At 50.9% G+C, this 16,022-nt stretch overlaps 1 protein-coding gene across 1 annotated transcript in view; it reads right to left on the bottom strand.

Annotated features, from left to right (window-relative positions):
* Positions 1-14,194, bottom strand: part of SLC22A3 (solute carrier family 22 member 3) — a 99,997-nt gene extending 85,803 nt beyond the window's left edge. Inside the window, exon 1 of the mRNA XM_052645663.1 lies at positions 13,763-14,194. Coding sequence (XP_052501623.1) covers positions 13,763-14,194 — 432 coding nt within the window. The remainder of the gene's footprint in view (positions 1-13,762) is intronic.
* Positions 14,195-16,022: the final 1,828 nt, after the last annotated feature.

The following is a 16,022-nucleotide window of genomic DNA, read 5'->3' as shown; positions in this document are numbered from 1 at the left end:
TTCCTGGGTGTTAAGTTACATTCATGCTTTACATTTTAGTGTCTATTCAATGTCAAGAGAACTGGGTTGCTTCATTTATGGAGCAACTTAGCACAAATTTACCTCAACCCCAGTCTGAACCTCAATAGTCACAATTCTTGACCCACCATCATGGCTCTGCTCTCATTTCATAGGTTTCAGGGACCAAGGGGAGTCATTCAGTCTTTTCTCTGAGGCCAAGTTCTCATGACACGACAAGCAAACTCTGACAGGATGCTGCTGCTGCTAAGTCACTTCAGTCGTGTCCGACTCTGTGCGGCCCTATAGACAGCAGCCCACCAGGCTCCCCTGTCCCTGGGATTCTCCAAGCAAGAACACTGGAGTGGGTTGCCATTTCCTTCTCCAGTGCATGAAAGTGAAAAGTGAAAGTCAAGTCGCTCAGTCATGTCCGACTCTTCGGGATCCCATGGACTGCAGCCCACCGGGCTCCTCCGCCCATGGGATTCTCCAGGCAAGAGTACTGGAGTGGGGTGCCATTGCCTTCCACTGCAAACTGTCCCAAATACGGAGCAAATTTGTCTCCTTGACGCAACAGAACAGAAGCACAAGCCCCACTGGCGGCCTTCTACCCGGAGCCTTTTTAGGCAGATGTTTTCTGTCCAGATTTATTGAAAGATTTCTGGTACTTGTGAAGAAAACACACGATGGAGAGAGTTTCATATTAGAATGGTACTGTAGTTCTTTTCCATATCTCTCACACAAGCTGGGGCTGGAGAAGAGGCAGTGGGCAAGCTGTGGCTCTGCCAGGGAGTGCCAGGGGACCATAACCCAGCCAGACCCACACGGGCCCAAGGGAGCTGAAGCCGTGGAGGCTCAGACGTCCTGCCAACGCGTGTAGCTCCAAGGAGTCTACTGTGGGTCGTGTCTTAGTCTTTATAACTGAGCTCCAGCTATACCAGCTCCAGGGAGTGGATCCCTTGGGGCTGGAATCTCACTGTTCTGCCCACCAAAGTCTTCCCTCGGGCATTTCCAGGCCAAAGCTGCCTCTCTTGAGTGGACAGAGAGGCCCACGCTCGACATCTGTAACCAGCGAGGGGCAGACAATGGATATGCCTGTGTTCCGTGCATAACCTCCCATCAGAACTCCATAAATGCAATCATTCCCTTTTTTTGTGAGAACCCAAGCTCGGGAAAGTCTCAAACTAGGAAATCCGCCCGTGCTCACACACCTAGCGAGCCTGTGTCCTTAGCCACTCGCTTGCCTTAGAGAGAGGCCACACTGAACCAGTTCTGGTCTAAAATGTGGTCATTTATTCACAGTTTTGCAACAATAAATGGTCATTAGCTAATTTTCTACAGCTGATAAATACAAAGGTAGTTTTATTTCACTTTGTAATGCACTTGGTTTGGTTTAAAAATCAAAATTCTTCTGGAAGTGCCCTTTTTGTGGTGGTTCAGTTGCTCAGTCATGTTCAACTCTTTGCAACCCCATGGGCTATAGCCTCCCAGGCTCCTCTGTCCATGGGATTCTCCAGGCAAGAACACTGGCGTGGGTAGCCATTTCCTTCTCCGGGGGGAAGAGCCCTGTATACATACATGCTGGACAGGGCATCACAGTCATCCTGCAGCAATGCGGGCTGGTGGACAGTAGGCGCCGCAGGTGAATGTGTTACTACCATTATTACCAAGTAAGACACAGAAAGAGCAAGGTTCTCTGCGGGAATGGTTCTTGAACAATTTCCTTTACACTCCAGAACCTCTAAAACGTCTCTATTTGATTTTTAAAAAATTGATGCCAAATTAAATGCGATTACTTTCCATTTTAGCATTCTCCTCTCCCCTGGATATTTAATACAATTTAATTAACTATCCACCGTGACTTCCCCATGAGGGTTTGCTTTGAAATCCTCGCTGGAGGACAATGTAAGGGCACTCATTTCTCAATAAATGTCTCCAAAACATTTTCTCTCAATAAAGAACTAGCCATATTAAAAGCACACACTATCTTCTCCATGATCCTGGAACTCCCATAAATGTGCTACCATTGATCTCAAGAGGTTCTGGGGCCTGGCCTTTCTGCTGGTGTCTGAGAAGCATCAGCTTACAGCATCCATCCCGGGAGCGAGAGACACACATGTTGTCTTTCATCTTGTGCTGTCGGCCACATGCCGGGTCCAGCTGGCAGAAGCCCCGTGACATCAGATCCACCCTGTGCGTCCGAGGAGCATACGCCACCACTGGGAAAGGCGGCCGAGACATGACACTCTCGAGCAGAGAGAGGGATGAGAGGGCGTGCACTGTGCTCAAGGTGGGGAGCCTTGATCGCAACTAGGAGCGGGCCCACCAACTTCACGTGAGCACCATCCAGGCAATGGATGCTCTGGTACCTCCAGGGTTAGGGGGGCGGGGAGTGGTACCCTCAGGCTCCCGAGGAGGTGGGCTCTAACTCCAGAATCTTCATAACACGAACTGCAAAAGCTTTCAAAGAGCTCAGGAGTCACCAATACCAAACAGTTTCATGGGTCCCCCTGTCCTAAGAATGAGGACAACATTCTTCCTCCTGGGCAGCAGGACCTGCTGAGGCCCTGGCTCCATCTAAGTCTTTACGTGGGCTTTCCTGGTAGATCAGTTGGCAAAGAATCTGCCTGCAAAGCAGGAGACCCTGATTTGATTCCTGGGCCAGGAAGATCCGCTGGAGAAGGGGTAGGCTACCCACTCCAGTATTCTTGGGCTTCCCTTGTGGTTCAGCTGATAAAGAATCCGCCTGCAATGCAGGAGACCTGGGTTAATCCCTGAGTTGGGAATATCCCCTGGAGAAGGGAAAGGCTACCCACTCCAGTATTCTGGCCTGGAGAATTCCATGGACCGTATAGTCCATGGGGTCACAGAGAGTCGGATACGACTGAGCGACTTTCACTTTCACTACTTGGGTCTCTCATGCTGGATACCACTGAGCTAATGGCTTTTCACTGAAAACTGCCATTTAACCAAATCTGTCTCTGTGTTACACAAGCAGTCATAAAATAAGATTTTCACTTCATAAAAAATAAAATCGCGGTCTATACTACGATATACTACTAACTTGTCTTACAAGAAAAATCAAACTGTTCTATTTTGATAACTGCTAAAATGCAACCCACTCCAGTATCCTTGCCTGGAGAGTTCCGTGGACAGAGGAGCCTGGCGTGCTGCAGTCCGTGGGGTCACAAAAGAGTTGGACACAACTGAGCAACTGAACAACCGAGATGATGTAGCTGACACCAACCCAAGATGAAAATGTCCCCCATCCTTTGGAGGAGGAGGAGGAGGTGGGTGGTTTGCTGTTTCCTGTATAGGAACCGGAAACGCCCAGCTAGAGTCGCGTCTCTTACTCCTCACCTTATTTGAAGTCTCCAAATTTTACCCCTGAACCATTTTCTAAGAAATAAGAAAACACAGTCTGTCACACTTATTTTCGGGTTTTATTACAAATAAATACAACACAAGTTAACAACAAAACCCATAAAAGAAGGCTACTCCCAGTAACCTGTGTCAGGGACCCCACGTCTGGGATCAGTACCCTTTGTACAATAACACCTGCTTCACTGATTTAATCAGAGACTAGGATTCAAGCTGGTAGAAAATATTCTACAGGAGCCACCATACTCATCTGAGGACTTTTATTTTTCATTTTCCTGATCATAGTTTTTAAAGATAACTTCTGAATCAGTCGTGCACTTTGAGGGATGTACTTGGTGAGGCCTATACTAGTCATACCATTGAAATGCAAGATTTTTTGGAAAAAAAATCACATTTATTGATTCACCTTCGTATGGGTCCCTCAACTGCATCCCTCATTGTTATTCTCTAGTATTATACAAGCATTCACCTACAAAATTTTAAGATTTGGTTTATTACAAGCACAGAACAGTCAGAGCACAGTAATCCTTCAAAAGCCATGTTACCGAACTCTCACTCGGATAAAAAGTCATGCCAACCATCATTTACTGTGCTCATGTTATCGTCCTTCTAGAGGGCTATACCAGGAACCTTAAGAAACTTGACTTTTTCCTTACAGAAGAGAAGTAAGTTTCCTTTCTTGGTTATAGTCTAAGACAAAAAAAAAAAAAAAGAGGAAAAGTGGAAGGGGTTTTATTTTGTTCTGACAGGTGGGCAGTGTTCCCGCACCCCACCCTCGAAGGCCTTGGAGGGCTCAGCTCTGCGCCCTTGAACTGCTGGGAGCCGGCCCCGGGCGCCCCCCGCTGACCTGCACTCTGCACCTGTGCCTGGCTCGGCTGATGACACAGACGGGCCTGAAAGCGCCAGGACAGCTGAGCAAAGCCTACTCTGCACAATGGACGTCAGCGCCTAAAATTATGGCCCCCGAGAGCCAGCGGTCCTCCTCCTGCCGCATCCCCCAGTGAAGACTCTGAGGATGACAGAGACCCTGGCAGATGGGGGTCAGCGGTGGGGCTGCTGTCCCCCTGCTCCAGGAAGCTGGGGGGGCTTCCTACAGGACCCCTACGTGATTCACCAGATCCCGTGGGCGTGAGGGAGAGGGAGACACAAGCCCCGGAGGGTTAAGCTGCGAAGCAGCAGCACTCTACTTAATTAATTATTAATTATTAATAAAGCAAGGACCTAGGAATAAATCCAGGGAATTTGTGTAAGAGCTTCCTACTGAAAAGTACAAAACATCGTGAGAGATGTTCAATCACACCTAAGAAAGTGCAGCAACACACCACATTCAAATGACACCAAATATACCATGTTCAAAAGTCAAAACAGTTAAAATGTCTGTTCTTCTCTAAATTAATATACAGGATTAATGCAAAAGTGAAGAAGCACTGTTGCAGGAAAGAGCTCATTATAATCTATGAAGGTCAAGTTCAGGGCTGGCTGAGCCAAAGTTCTAAAAGGGGGCACATTTGTCACTCAATCCCTTCCTCGTTTACTTCTTACCTTAACCAAGATTTTATTAAATGCCATTTGTGATTTCATTACAAGTGTTTATTAAATAGTCTCCACCCTCAAGAAAGCTGCAGTCTGATTCAGCAAACAGAGAGGGTGGTTGGGCAGAGGAAGGGGACCAGACCCCCAGGGTTGGGCAGGGGGAGGAGGGGAGGGGGAAGGAGGTATATTTCTGGGACAGGTAACTCTTCGCTGCATCTTTGGGCTTCCAGGTGGCTCAGACAGTAAAGAATCTGCCTGCCAATGCAGGAGACGGGACAGGTGCAGGTTCAATCCCTGGGTTCGGAAGATCCCCTGGAGGAGGGCATAGCAACCCATTCCAGTATTCTTGATGGAGAATCCCATGGACAGAGGAAACTGGAGGGCTACAGTCCATGGGGTCGCAAAGAGTCAGACATGATTGAACACACACAGCACAGCTGCATCTTTACATTAAAAAAAAAAAAAATGGACCGGCCTCAAAAAGAAAGAGGAAAGGTATTTGGAGGAAAAGAAGCAGCACGCTCACAGCCCAGGGAGGACAACCAGGCATGTCCTGCAGGGGCAGCAGGAGGGAAGCCTGCAGAGGAGGGGGCCTGCAGGGCCCTTGGACAAGGTCATGGTGACCTTGTATACAGACCAAGGCGGGGACCGTCTCGAAGGAACCAGCTTCCCTACCATTGCACCAGGTGCCGGCAGCCTCTAAGAAACACAACAAAATATGTATTTGTCAGGGGAGGCTCAAACCACCCCCCAAATCTTGGTGGCTTCACATAAGACAGTGTATATTCCACAGTCTCGGGAAGAGGAAATAAAGGGGAGGAAGATAGGGGCTCCCCTTCCTGCAGGCTTCAAGATCTGCACCCCATCCTGTTAAGGACCTGGCCCTCTCTGGGGGCCCTGGAATTCTCTGCACGTAGATGAGGGAAGGAAGGAAGAGGGGAGACTGCAAGGAGGAAGGTTTTCCTGCCTCCAGGTGTGTGTTTCTCTCAACATTACTGACCAGAACTCCATCACGGGACCACCCCCACCCCGAGCTGCAAGGGGAGCTGGGAAATACAGCCTCTCTGTGCGTCTCAGCGGAAAAGGACACGGTACTCTCGGCCTCAGTGGAAATCAGTGCCTGTTAACATAGAAGGTAAGTTTATTAGTGATGTATTGCACTTGACCAGAGGCCAGCAAGCTACAGCTCCAGGGTCAAGTCTGAACCAGCATCCATCTCCTCTCTCCCTCCCCCACCCCCATCCAGCTCAAGACTCTATATGTTAACAGGATCCAGTTTTTTGAGCATCCCTTAGGGCCAGGCACGGTGATAGGCACTCTACATGCGTATGGTGGCACAATCACTAAGGAAAGTGTTATTATGTGTGTATCTGTGTTAGTTGCTTAGTCGTGTCCCACTCTTTGCGACCCCAAAAGACTGTAACCCACCAGGCTCCTCTGTCCATGGAATTCTCCAGGCAAGAATACTGGAGTGGGTTGCCATTTCCTTCTCCAGGGGATCTTCCTGATCCAGGGATTGAACCCAGGTCTCTTCCACTGCAGGCAGATTCCTTACCATCTGAGCTACAAGGAAATTTCTTGTGTGTGTGTGTGTGTGTGGCACTGGGCAGCTTACAGGATATTAATTCCCCAACCAGGGACTGAAGCTGGGCTAAGGCAGTGAAAGCGCCAGGTTCTAACCACTGGACTGCAAGGGAATTCCTAATTACGTCCATTCTAGAGCTGAGGAAGCTGAGGCTCAGGCAGGTTCTGTGACTTGTCCTTAAAGTGGAAACATGGAGCAGCTGGGCTTTAGGCTGAGATCTCTCTGACCCCAAAGGACAGGGATGTTCTTTCCATTATATCAGGGTAGCCAAAAAGTTCACTTGGGTTTCTCCATACGATGTTACAGAAAACTGCCTGATGCAAAGGGTCTTTAACCCATACATAAAAAAGTACAGACATCCATGCCTTATCTGTTGGACATCCCCTGTGGTTGCGCTCCTGCCTGTGCCCAAAGCCCCACCCCATGGTGCGCCAAGATTCCCAGGGAGTGTGGTGCAGCTCTGGGCACCTCGTTCCAATCAATTATAGGGTTTTACTGTCAGCTGCCCGTCTCTGGAGACCCCCAAGCTTTCTGCAAGTACACCACAGCACTTCATCAGATAAAGCGTGGGACTTCCGGTTGAGGAAAGGGCCAACACTTCTGCCCCAAGGTCTGCAGAGTGTCTGGGGGAGCTGGCACTCGCTTCAATCACACATAGGCTGTTCCACCCACGAGGATCTTGTCACGGTCCTCATGTGGTCTTGGGGCCACATGCACAGGCCTTACACGTGTGTGAACAATGAGGATTCCCGAACACCACTCCTATCTTTTGAGTCCACGTCTGTGGGTGGGTCCCAGGAATATCCATCAGTCACTGCTCCGGGGACATTTGAATGGCTACGAATAAATAAGGATGAAGATGAGAGCATGTGCACAGGCAACATTTTTCTTCTCTTATATTCTTCTCGGGCTCCTCCTTGTCCCCCGAGGCTGCAGTCAAGGTCAGTGCTCAGTATGCTCTGATTCAGCCCCAGTTAATCAGGAGAAGGCATCCCTTCACCACACCTGTCACCACGTGCGGCCTTTTGCTATCTCGGGGCAAGTCTCTCTGCCAGGCCCTGAGCTCATGGGAGAAAGACTTAGCCATCTTCATACACCAGCCTGGCTCAGCGCTTAGCATATGTTGTTGTTTAGTTGCTAAGTCATGTCCAACTCTTTTGTGACCTCCATGGACTGCAGCTCTCCAGGCTCCTCTGTCCATGGGATTCTCCAGGCAAGAATACTGGAGTGGGGTGCCTTTTTCTCCTCCAGGGGATCTTCCTGACTCAGGAATTGAAACTGAGTCTATTATGTCTCCTGCACTGCCAAGGTGGGTTCTTTACCACTGTGCCACCAGGGAGACCCGCCCAGCATATAGTAAATGCTAAATAAATTTCAATGGAGCTGCCATTGGTAACATAGTAAATAAGTTGCCAGAAGAAAGCAGGAGATGCGGTTTTGTGTTCTCATCTCTTTTGGCTCTGGGTTCATACACACATCACTGCATGGACCTGCTCAGCCATTCTGCAGCCGACACCAAGCTGCAGACACAGACCAGGATGACTGCTCACTCATTAACCTCAACCAACACACACACAAATGCCAAACACATAACAAACAACAAGTGAGATGTTTGGAACATCAAAGGCTTCGGGGAGGGTAATTACCAGATATAAAATATAGAGCTGGGGTTCCTTGGTGGCTCAGATGGTAAAGAATCTGCCTGCCCATGCAGGAGACCCAGGTTCCTGGGTCGGGAAGATCCCCTGGAGAAGGGAATGGGTACCCACTCCGGTATTCTAGTCATATGTAAAACATTTAAAAAACCGAAAAATGGAAACACAAAAATGAGCAAACAGGAAGAGACTAGCAATACACGACCAGGGATATTTGAAAGATAAAAAATGAGAAATGAAAAAGATGAGGGCTGAAATAAAAAAACTTCAATGAACTCATTTAAACAGCAGATTTGATAGTGCTAAACAGAAACATTGTGATGTGGAAGATAAGTCTGAAAAGCTAAAGAAAATACAATTGGTTCGTTCAACAGCTATTTACTGAATGCCTACTATACGCCAGGGACCTTTTAGAAGCAATGCATACTAAATTGGATAAACACAAAAAATACCCACCTAGACACAACCCAAGAGAAAAGGACAATCAGACCAACAACAGGCTTTCCAGAAGCAAAATAAGAGCCAGAGGCAGAGCTCACATCCTGAAAGGGCTGCTGCTGCCGCTGCTGAGTCGCTCCAGTCGTGTCCGACTCTGTGCGGCCCCATAGGCGGCAGCCCACCAGGCTCCCCCGCCCCTGGGAGTCTCCAGGCAAGAACACTGGAGTGGGCCGCCATGTCCTTCTCCAGTGCATGAAAGTGAAAAGTGAAAGGGAAGTCGCTCAGTCGTGTCCGACTCTTCACGACCCCAGAGACGGCCGCCCACCAGGCTCCCCCGCCCCTGGGATTCTCCAGGCAAGAACACTGGAGTGGGCCGCCATTTCCTTCTCCAGTGCATGAAAGTGAAAAGGGAAAGTGAAGTCGCTCAGTCGTGTCCGACTCTTCACGACCCCATGGACAGCAACCCACCAGGCTCCTCTCCATGGGATTTTCCAGGCAAGAGTATTGGAGTGGGGTGCCATTGCCTTCTCTGCCTGAAAGGGCTAAGGAAAAATAACTGGCAAAATAAAACTATTTACCTGGCAGAACTATCTTTCAAGAATAATGGTGAAATGACACTTCCATAGAAACAAAAGTGGAGAACATTCACCATCAAGAGATACAAACTAAATAGAAATGTTTTTAAAGATGTACATAAAAAAAGAAGCAGGGAAAGTGAAACAGCATGGATAATTAGATGAAGGGCAAATGTGAACCAAACATACATGATTTGCACAAAATCCATAAATTAACAGTGAAGAACAAACCTAGAATATTGGCTACTAATGCCTGTGATACAGGAGTGATTGAATCAAAGTGTTTAAGATCCTAGATTGTTTAGGAGAAGGTTGTGTATTCAATTTAGACTCAGTTAAGTCAACCTGGTAGAATTTCAGGGGTAACCACTGAAAGAATTGAAATGAAGAGTCTAAATTCTACAACAAGGACCTACTGTACAGCATAGGGAACCATATTCAATATCCTGTGATAATATGAAAAAGAATGTAAGTGCTTCCCTGGTGGCTCAGATAGTAAAGCGTCTGCCTGCAATGTGGGAGACCCAGGTTCGATCCCTGGGTTGGGAAGATCCCCTGGAGGAGGCAACGGCAATCCACTCCAGCACTCTTGCCTGGAAAATCCCATGGACAGAGGAGCCTGATAGGTTACAAGGCTACAGTCCATGGGGTCGCAAAGAGTCAGACACGACTGAGTGACTTCATTTCACTTCACATGTACAACTGAATCACTTTGCTGTACAGCAGAAATTCATTGTCAATTAAGTATATACCAATAAAATAACTTTTTATTTATATTAAAAATATAATGAAACTAAAAAGAAATAAAAGAGGAGAAACAGAAAATGAACAGTGCCACAGTCGATCCTTTGAAGTAATAACAGAACAGATGCTCTGGTGAGGTTGATTCAGCAAAAAAACAGGGAAGGCACACATCATGTTAAAAATTAAAACAAGAGAAAAGTAAGATCTTTCCCAAGGGCCCAGAGCAAATCAGAAACTCAGCTCAGAATAAACGGGGAGCCTGGCTAACCTCCACTCTCCAGTATTCACGGCAGTGTGTCTCCACAGTGGTGGGACAGCAAGGACCAGATGCTCATGGCTCTGATCTCTGAGGCTGGGCGCCTGTCCTGGGATGGATGTACAATAAGCAGAGCAGAGACAGAGAAACACCAGGGCAGCCCCCAAGGTCAAAGCAGGCTCCGCTTTCTTCAGTGGGACAGCCACTTCCCTCAAATGCACTTTCATGCTTTATGTGTGGGAGAAAGAATAATCTAGAAAGGGCAATTCAATCTATTTTTAATGGTGCTTTGAAGCCTTGTTCCTAGTGCGAGAGGAGCGCCCCTCTCCATCCTCCACCAAGTAAGTATTTCAAAGTCTCAACATCAGTTTCAAAGACTCACTCCCTGGGGAAGAAACTGAAATATTTGGGTGGCGAGGGCCTGGACTTGTCCACAACACATCATGCTTTCTTCTGCCCAATGTCTGGCAACCAGATAAGGCTGAGATTCAGACATTAGACAAGTCTGTGTTGAGGACCTTCCACGTAGGTGAAAAATCCACTGCATCGCCTAGAGCAGGATAAACAGGACGGAGAGCTGGACTAAAACAGCCCTGCACTTGGCACTGACTTCTGACTTAACTCCTTGGTGCTTGTTTCGCTTTGGAAGATGAAAAAAGGGGTGGCTGAGGTTGAAGTGCCCATTCTGCAGCATTCGCGCCAGGAGCATAGCCCTTCCCACGACAGGGAAGAGAGCCGCCCCATCTGCATCGTGTCATGTTCCTGACACCGTGAAACGAAACAAAATGACACGCTGGTCAGTGGAGACCAGGATAGTAACTAAGTAAACAGGGAGGTTCAACAAGATTTCTTGCAGGTTCTGAAGTGTGAGCGATCCGGTATCGTGTTGTGTGGACCTGTTCCAAGGACCCTGAGTGCTGCCTGGCCCAAAGGAGACCAATTCACAATCAAGAGCCCCTGGATCCAGACCCAACTTGATATGTGGAACGTCTGGGACGCTGGTAGGTCTCTTCACATTCTCTTGCCTCAGGCTCCCCTTCTGCAAAGCTGGGACAATGCTCTCTTTCCTGCAATCATGCAAGGATTAAATATGACAGCCATAGGGGGTCATGATGGAATCTGGGCTCCCCTTCCACCTTCTGAGCTCTCCCGATTCACCCTCCCTTTCCGTGATTAATACAATAGATTTTTAAGTCCTTGAAAACACTCTGTGTACATGGTGTGAGTCAGAGATAGAACTATAGTTCCTTTCATCACTCTGATAGAATATGAAAAATAAACCCTAATTGGACCACATGCAAAACCAAAGACAGCTGTGTATTAGCAGTGAAGAACTCTAAAAGGGAAGGAATTGTTCTAGATGCTGAACCTCCTGAACAGACAGAGGGCTTCCTCTCAAGAATCAAAACATTAAAAACAAACTAGAAGAAGCAAACAGTTTTGGACCAAAAAAAAAAAAGAGAGAGAGGAAAAAATAATCTCTAATATATTTCCGAAACTTGTCAGAGGCCTTAAGAGAGGATTCTGGATAACATTTTAGTTTTCCTTGAAGATTTTTGTCATTGTGCTGATTACACCGAGAATAGCCATCCAGTGATGTCACTGATGGCGCTGGTAGGACTACAAAGGGCTGAATCCAAACCCTGATACTACAGATGAGAATGCTAAGCCCAGAGTGGTCAAGCAATCCACCCAAGCCACACAGCCACCTGGAGGCAGTCCCAGGTCCTGATGTGCGGTGCGCTCATCTTCCACAGCGCCTTTTTGAGCATCGTAAGACTTCATAAACATCCCTCTTTTGAAATAACCCTGGAAGGCTTGAAACAAGTCTGGAAGTCCAGAATAAGGCATCTGAGGTTAGATATCACAGCGTCTCTCTCCTCTGATGTGCATGGGTCATGCCTTCAGGGAAACCCCCCTGCAGTGTGTGTGCCTTCTGCTTTTAAGGCTCATTTCATTCTTCATTTGAGATTCACGTCTTCAAAAATCAGGTGTCTACTCTCCAAGGGGCATCTGCTGGTTTGCTTGGAAAGTAGCCTTAAGCAGTCATGCTGGATGGAATAGAAGCAGCCACCTTGGATGCAACTCGAAGGAAGTACTGGTGATAATACCCTTTCCCACGCCCATTCATTTCAAGAGTGAAATCCCTAACACCACCAGTCTATAAAGCAAGTCCTGATGGTGACCCACAAATTAGGTAGAAATTAAAGTACCCCAGACACACACTGCTATGGCCTGACCGGGGTTTGATCTCTAGAGCTCTTAGCAGAGGACCTTACACAGTGTGTTCACACACAGAGCATGCGTAAGCTCAAAGATCGACCACCCCAGCACCAGAGAGATGTGGTCACCAGATCAAAGAACACTGTTTACAGGCAGAAGAGGCACCGCAAACCCTGAAGCCAGTGCTTTCCCCCATTATTCATGGTGGTCCTTAAACATTCCTTGTGACAATCAATTAAAGACATTCCCACCCCCCCAGTTGCCTGGGCACATTCAATCATTTGTTGGAAATTCAATTGATCTGGGATTGCAGGCACAGTTCAGTAAAACTGCTCATCCCATCCACCTGAGCTCAGTGGGTCCCTGAGGTTAGAGCCAATCAAGACAGTCCTGCCGCCAAGGGAGAGGGCACCTAACCTGCCATGCCCTGCTTCCTTGTGAAAGTGAAGTCGCTCAGTCACGTCCAACTCTTTGCAACCCAGACATAGCCGAAAAGCCCATGGGGACTGCCTGCTCCAGCTACCCCAACCGTGAGGAGTGCCCCCACCCGGCTCCCAGCAGCCACCCACAGTAAGTGGGGTGTTCACTCTGCATGCTTTGGAGAGGGGATTTTTTTTTCTTTAAATTCAAAACCTCAGCTTTCCCAACTTCTCTCAAATGTTGCCCTTTGCCCCAAAGGAGTTTTACCAAAATCTTGCTCCCAGGATAGCCTCAACCTTTGTCCTTTTCCATTTCAGATAATCACGTGGGTGGCTCTGCCTTCAAACTTAGTTCGCCTTTCTTTTTTTGCCGGTTGGAGACCACCAGCCGGCGCGGACCCGTTCCGTGTCCCTCGCCCCAGATTCTGCGGTGGTTCTCTCTACCCGCGTCCACCCGTCCCTTCCGACTACTTGCTCACACACAGCTCAGAGATAACGCGCATCCCATTGGATGCTCGGATCCCCAAGAAGGCGTGCGCGAAGTATCTTAGCCCTCGGCTTCTAGGGCAGTTTTCGTTCACCCCTGCAACCAAAGCACCTCTCCATTAACACGGAATTCTCCAGGCCAGAATACTGGAGGGGGTACCTTTCCCTTCTCCAGGGGATCTTCCCAACTCAGGGATCGAACCCAGGTGTCCCACATTGCAGGCGGATTCTTTACCTGCTGAACCACAAGGGAAGCCCCGTTAACTCCCTAGCAGAGAGGGGAAAAAGAAAAGCCACAACCCCGGGGCGGGCAGTTGCGACGCAGCCCTTCCGAGTGCAGGATGAAGCTGGCGGGGGCCCGGAGGGAACCGACTGGTCCCAGCCTCCGCGCACCGTCCCGGCGGCCGGCTTGCTGGGCTCCCGGCCTCCGCGGGAATCCGCGCGCCGCCCGCCGCCGCCGGGCCCCTTACCTCGCTGACGATGGTCGAGTGGGCCTGGGCGTACCGCCAGCCGTCCCGGCACTGCACGAGCGGCGCGGAGCGGTTGGGGAAGGCGGCGAGGGGGTCGGCGCAGCTGAGCGCGCCGGGGGCGGCGCTGGCGTTGGCCGCCTCCAGGAGGTAGCGCTGGCAGCGGCCGTCGCCGCGGCCCTCCGGGGGCGCGGGGCCGGGGGGCGCGGGCGCCGTGCGGTTCCACTCCTCCTCGGGGCTCCAGCCGCAGCGCTCGGCCAGCGCGGCGGCGCTCGGCCCGCGGCACCAGTAGTGGTCGGGCCGGCTGCCCAGGAAGACCACGCCGACGAAGAGGAAGGCGAAGGTGACGCCCGTCAGGCACAGCAGCAGGAACACGCGCCGCTGGAAGCGCCCGAACTCGCCGGCCCGCTGCAGCGCCTCGTCGAAGGACGGCATGGTGCGCGCGCCCGCCTGCCCCGAGCGCGTCTGCCGCCCGCCGCCCGGGGCTGCCGAGTGACCCGCCGGCCGCCTCCTCCGCCCCGGCCGCCTCCCCCGCGCTCCCCGCCTCACGCCCCTGGGCGCCGCGCCAGCGGACGGCGCTCCTCGGGCCCCGGGGCCCCCGCCTCCCGCCCCCGGGGGCGTGGGGAGCAGGGGGGCGTCCGCGGAGGTCCGGGCCGCGCTCTCCCGGGGGGCGCCGCCGCGGGGCAGGGGTGGGCGCGCGGCGGGGCCCGGGTGGCGCGGCCTGGCAGAGCGCCACCGCGCCGGGGACCCGGCCCAGGACTGCGAGTGACGCGCACAGCCTTCCCGGGCTGGCGCGCGGCTCCATTCGGTCCCTTCCAGCAGCCCGGTCCGCGGGCGGGTCTGGGTCGGGCTTCCAGACAAGAAAGTTCCAGGGCCACCTAGTGACTCCCGGGCTCCTGGAACTCGGTTTCTCGAGAGTCCCGGCTGCAACCTGGTGGGGGGACCGAGGACGCCCGCGCTCCGGGTCCCACTCCTGTGCCCCGGGGAGACCCCCACCTCCCGGGCCTCGTCACCTCGGTGCAGAGCCGCCCCGCGCGCCCCCGAGGCCGGGCAGCCAGGTCCCAGAACAGTGGACCGACTGCAGAACTTGGACTCCGCGAGGTTAGATTTTTGGCGACATCTCAGATATTGTCCAACTTTCAAAAGGAGCAGCTGGGCAGCCCACAGCGGCTGAGCGCCTTGTGCAGAGTCCTGGAGTTCCAAGTGAGAAGGGATCTCAGACGCTTACAGGTTGCTTTAGCCAAGGCCTCTTCTCTGCCTGAAACCGCCTGGAAAGCGTGCTTGCTGACTGCTTTGAATGGCTGTTTTTAGCTTCCTGACTTTTTCTTGCAAAGGTTGGCAGAGCTGCGTCCGGTCTGGGGTCCCGGCCTCTGCTAGGCGCCCAAGCTGCTGTGTCCGTGTCCTTGCTCCGATGCCTCCCCTGGCCGGGTGAAAAGCCCCTTCTAGGCTGCAGCCTTCACATATGTGGACCACACTGCACTGTTAGCAGCCCCCGGCCTGCCCTGGCCTAGCCTCCCCCTTCTTGAGAATTTTCCAGCTCTCTCCCCAGACCCCCACCCCAGCTGTCCAAAAAGCTTCTACCCTTAGGTTTCTTTACTCGGAGGGCAGAGAAGCTGGTAGAGTGCAGGCTGACTTTTTCTTTTTTCTTTTTTTAATCCAGAGCCAGGACGGGAGCCAGGCTGTCTGGTTCACCAGCTTGTGACCTTGGTCACCTTACTTGGCCAGTCCAGACTTCTCATGCCAAATGAGACATCCCCTCCTGGGCTTGCTGTGACAGTTGAACAAATTATTACATATGAAGCGCCAAAAAAGTGCCGGACCCCTACTGTACCCTTTCACAAGTTAGCTCTTAATCCCATTGTTCTTTGTTGCAGAGTTAACCCAGTCCATGGCTCAGGGATGCCCTAAGGCTTCCTGGTACTGGGAAGGATATAAACGCTAGGTAGGGGTACATAGTCGGGGCTGAGTGAATGCTCGCTCTCGCTGTCTTGATCGTTCTCACATTCTTGTTCCCAGCTGCTGAAGCAGGTCTCTCACTAAGTTAGCAGTGACTTCTGTGCGTGCATGTCTCACGCTCGAGGGTGTAGTCCTGCTATTGACTGCCCCCACCCCCAGGACCCCAGACTCAGTCTCTCCTCCTCCTACCCAGCTCCACCTCCCAGCTTGCCTATTGGTGTAACCATAACCCTGTCCTAGACTCCTAGATATCATCTCAACACCCCTCACTCCCCAGGCCTTTACTCCAGTGTGCCTTCCCCTCATC

This window comes from Budorcas taxicolor, chromosome 9 (assembly GCF_023091745.1).
Source record: "Budorcas taxicolor isolate Tak-1 chromosome 9, Takin1.1, whole genome shotgun sequence".
Lineage (NCBI taxonomy): Eukaryota > Metazoa > Chordata > Mammalia > Artiodactyla > Bovidae > Budorcas > Budorcas taxicolor.
Note: the sequence above shows the minus strand (reverse complement) of the source record. Positions and strands in the feature narration are given on the sequence as shown.